The sequence below is a fragment of the Astyanax mexicanus genome, chromosome 1 (assembly GCF_023375975.1).
Source record: "Astyanax mexicanus isolate ESR-SI-001 chromosome 1, AstMex3_surface, whole genome shotgun sequence".
Taxonomy (NCBI): Eukaryota; Metazoa; Chordata; class Actinopteri; order Characiformes; family Acestrorhamphidae; genus Astyanax; species Astyanax mexicanus.
The window spans coordinates 2,929,556-2,932,611 of record NC_064408.1 but is presented as its reverse complement, the minus strand read 5'-3'; the positions used below and the strand labels follow the sequence as shown (position 1 = coordinate 2,932,611).

The 3,056-nt window shown below is 44.3% G+C and overlaps 1 protein-coding gene across 1 annotated transcript; it reads right to left on the bottom strand.

Annotated features, from left to right (window-relative positions):
• Window positions 1-600: 600 nt before the first annotated feature.
• Window positions 601-2,842, bottom strand: gsx1 (GS homeobox 1). The gene is made up of 2 exons (XM_015602078.3): window positions 2,159-2,842; window positions 601-1,600 (listed from the first exon to the last, which is right to left on the bottom strand). Exons 1-2 carry the CDS (start codon window positions 2,583-2,585, stop codon window positions 1,206-1,208), a joined length of 822 nt encoding a protein of 273 aa, XP_015457564.1. The 5' UTR covers window positions 2,586-2,842; the 3' UTR covers window positions 601-1,205.
• Between the last annotated feature and the right edge of the window lie 214 nt (window positions 2,843-3,056).

The window sequence follows — 3,056 nt, the reverse complement described above, 5'->3', positions numbered from 1 at the left end:
GATTTGGCCAGGTTTAATAGTCATTATTGGAACATAAACACTTACACAATCCACGAGCAAATGGATAATATTTGTCCTTTTTAAATCCATTTGAAAATTATAATTTCCATTTGTTCATTTGTTTTGAACAATGAAAACTATTTGTATTTATTACTGTTCATTTGTGTGTTGGATGTATGAGACTAAGGGAAAGCGCTAATCATTTCTATTACATATGTTGATTTATGTATGATCTGTGTTGATTTTGCCGCAGTACATTAATCGGTTGTGATGTGTAACTGTAACAACAGTTACAGTTTTTTATTGTAAATATGGTAAATAGATGTTTTATTTTTATTTAATGTGCAAAAATCCATTGGAAACAGACTCGCGCACCTTAATTTACGTCAGAACTGTATGATGAATGGAGAAGTGTAAATAGAAATGTTTAATAATTACTTGGAATAAAAAAATAAAATTTTACATCTACTTCCATTGAAAGGTAAGAATATTTTTTTCGCTCTTATATTGATCTTTTTTTCCTTATATTTTTATAATTAAAAAACATCAGGCTGATTTTGATCAGCTCGCTCTCAAACACTCCACACGGACACCAACAACTTCACTAAGAAATAACCTTTATTTTCAATCATAAGTTTTTTTTTAAATAAATAAATATTCTTATTACATTGAACACACAATACAGGAGGGCTCGTGCTGTGGAAGTGATGCCTGGAGCGCAGCGTTCATCACGAGCGCGTTTCTCCATCTGACAACAACAACAACAACAACAGCAAACAAACAGTGCTATATATTTACAAAACAAACATATGAGCATAGATAGACGCTAGATTTGGAACATTTGCATATATCTGCAAATATTTCCAAACTCGTATTTGGTGACGTTCGGAAGGTCGTGTTTTTAAGGAGGAATAAAACTACAATCGTACAACATGTACACGAGTTTACAACATTAACCGGATCCCCAGCTTTTAATATAAAACCTCTTTACCTATTTACATACAGGTGACCGCGCGCGCGCGTTCAGTTCAGGTGAGTGCACAGGACTTTGTCATCTAGCCAATAGGAGACGACCTCAGTCCTCAGTTTTTTGGGCTTAATTAATTTGTCCAGCTCGTGAACAGACACCCTTTGATTGATTTATTTATTAGTTTTGTTTGTTTGTTTAATTGTTCGTTCACAGAGTCTCTCGTGCGCTTACGCGCTCACGGGCTGACGGACAGGTCCGCGTCCTCCTTCCCCGAGGACATCGGAGACCCGGGCGCATCCTCCTCCTCCTCGGAGCAGCGCGCGGATGACAGGGACGAAGAGCACGTGCATGCGCGCACCTGTTGCTGCTGCGAGTGCTGGTGCTGCTGCGTACCCGCGCGGTGCGCGCCGCCGCCCTTGCCTTCCTTCTTGTGCTTGACGCGCCGGTTCTGGAACCAGATCTTCACCTGCTTCTCGGACAGGTTCAGGTAGGTGGCGATCTCGATGCGCCTCAGCCTGGACAGGTACATGTTGGAGGTGAACTCGCGCTCCAGCTCCAGCAGCTGCGTGCTCGTGAAGGCCGTGCGCATGCGCTTGCTGCTCTGAAGTTGGCTGCTGGTGCTGTTGTGGTCTGCAAAACGTCAAAGAGAAAATGGTGAGAAACTGAGAAATTTTGGTTTCTTTAATTTGGGTTTAAGTTGTGTTCACATTATCGTTGCAAACTAGAGTTCTACTTCACTTTGCTTTAATAGGATTAGATTGCATAATTAAAACCAGTGAATTATCATGCATTGTCAATGTTGAATTAAATAAAAGAACCGCTAAATAAAAATCGTTAGTTCGGATTATTGTTGTTATAGGTTTAGTTCTAATTTAGATAATGAATAAAAAAGTAAACTGCAAACTGAGCTTAGTTTACATTTTACATCTTAACTTCAAAATTATTACCCCAAAATATTTATGCTTAAATAAAATGAATTTGCATCAATTGTATTAGTGCGGATTGTTTGTGTTCAAATTATCAAATTGAGTAAACTTTAATAAGTTTACAAAGTGTACTTTTCTTAGCTTTAGAGTGAATATTTAAGCGAACATCTGGATTTCCATTCACAAACGTTTAGCTAGATCTTCGTTCACACAACGTTTAAACTGTTTTAACTGACATATTGCAAAAAGCGTTGAAACTCACCAATTGAGATGCAGTGAAATTGTCGCGGGTCTGGAAGCGGGTAGGAGGTCTGGTACAAGCCCGGTCCGTGCCCCAGGTTGACACCGGCGGTGGGCGCGTGCTGGCGGGACAGCGCGAGCGCCGAGTGGCAGTACTGCGAGCTGAGGGCCGCCGGGAGCGCCCCCTTCAGGAGGGGCAAAGCGGCCGGAGGCGACGGGTGCAGTTGGGGCGTCACGGGCGCCGTTACGCACAGCGGGCAGAAGCACAGCAGACCTCCCTGCGCCTTGCGGGATGAGTGGCACGAGCTGGCGGCGGAGAGGCCGTGCAGGGGATGTGACGGGTGGTGCACGGAGTACGGGAAGAGCGGCGGGCTGCTCGCGCGCCCCTTGTCGCCTCCGGCTCCGGCCTCCCGGAGGATCAGCGAGTCCACGAGGAAGGACCTTGGCATGATGATAATGATGACGGGCACCAAAGGTGGGCAACCACGACCAAGCCTGAAGAAACAAATAGCGCGTTTCAGTTCTTCTTCAAATCGATTTCAGTAGCACTCCGGTGCATGGGCGCGCGCGACGATGCTGGACGAATTCGGGAGTGGGAGTGATGATGATGCCAGGAGCTGCTTAAATAGTTGGACAGCAACTTCGTCCATGTGACCAACTCTCTCTCTCTCTCTTTTACTCTCTCTCTCTCTCAATAGGGTTTTTTGTGCGCATTCACACTGCACGCTTCCCCATTATTTCACTTGTTAACTAAATGAACTGCATAATGTAGTCTATTCTTGTCAGCCCCACCCACGCCGCGAGATGCAGCACTGCCCCCTTCTCTTAACTCCCCCCTACCCCACCCCTCTCTCACCCCTCCCTCTCTCTCTACACTATATTGCTCTTTAGTGTCGTTTTAAAGTTGATTATTTCTCCCT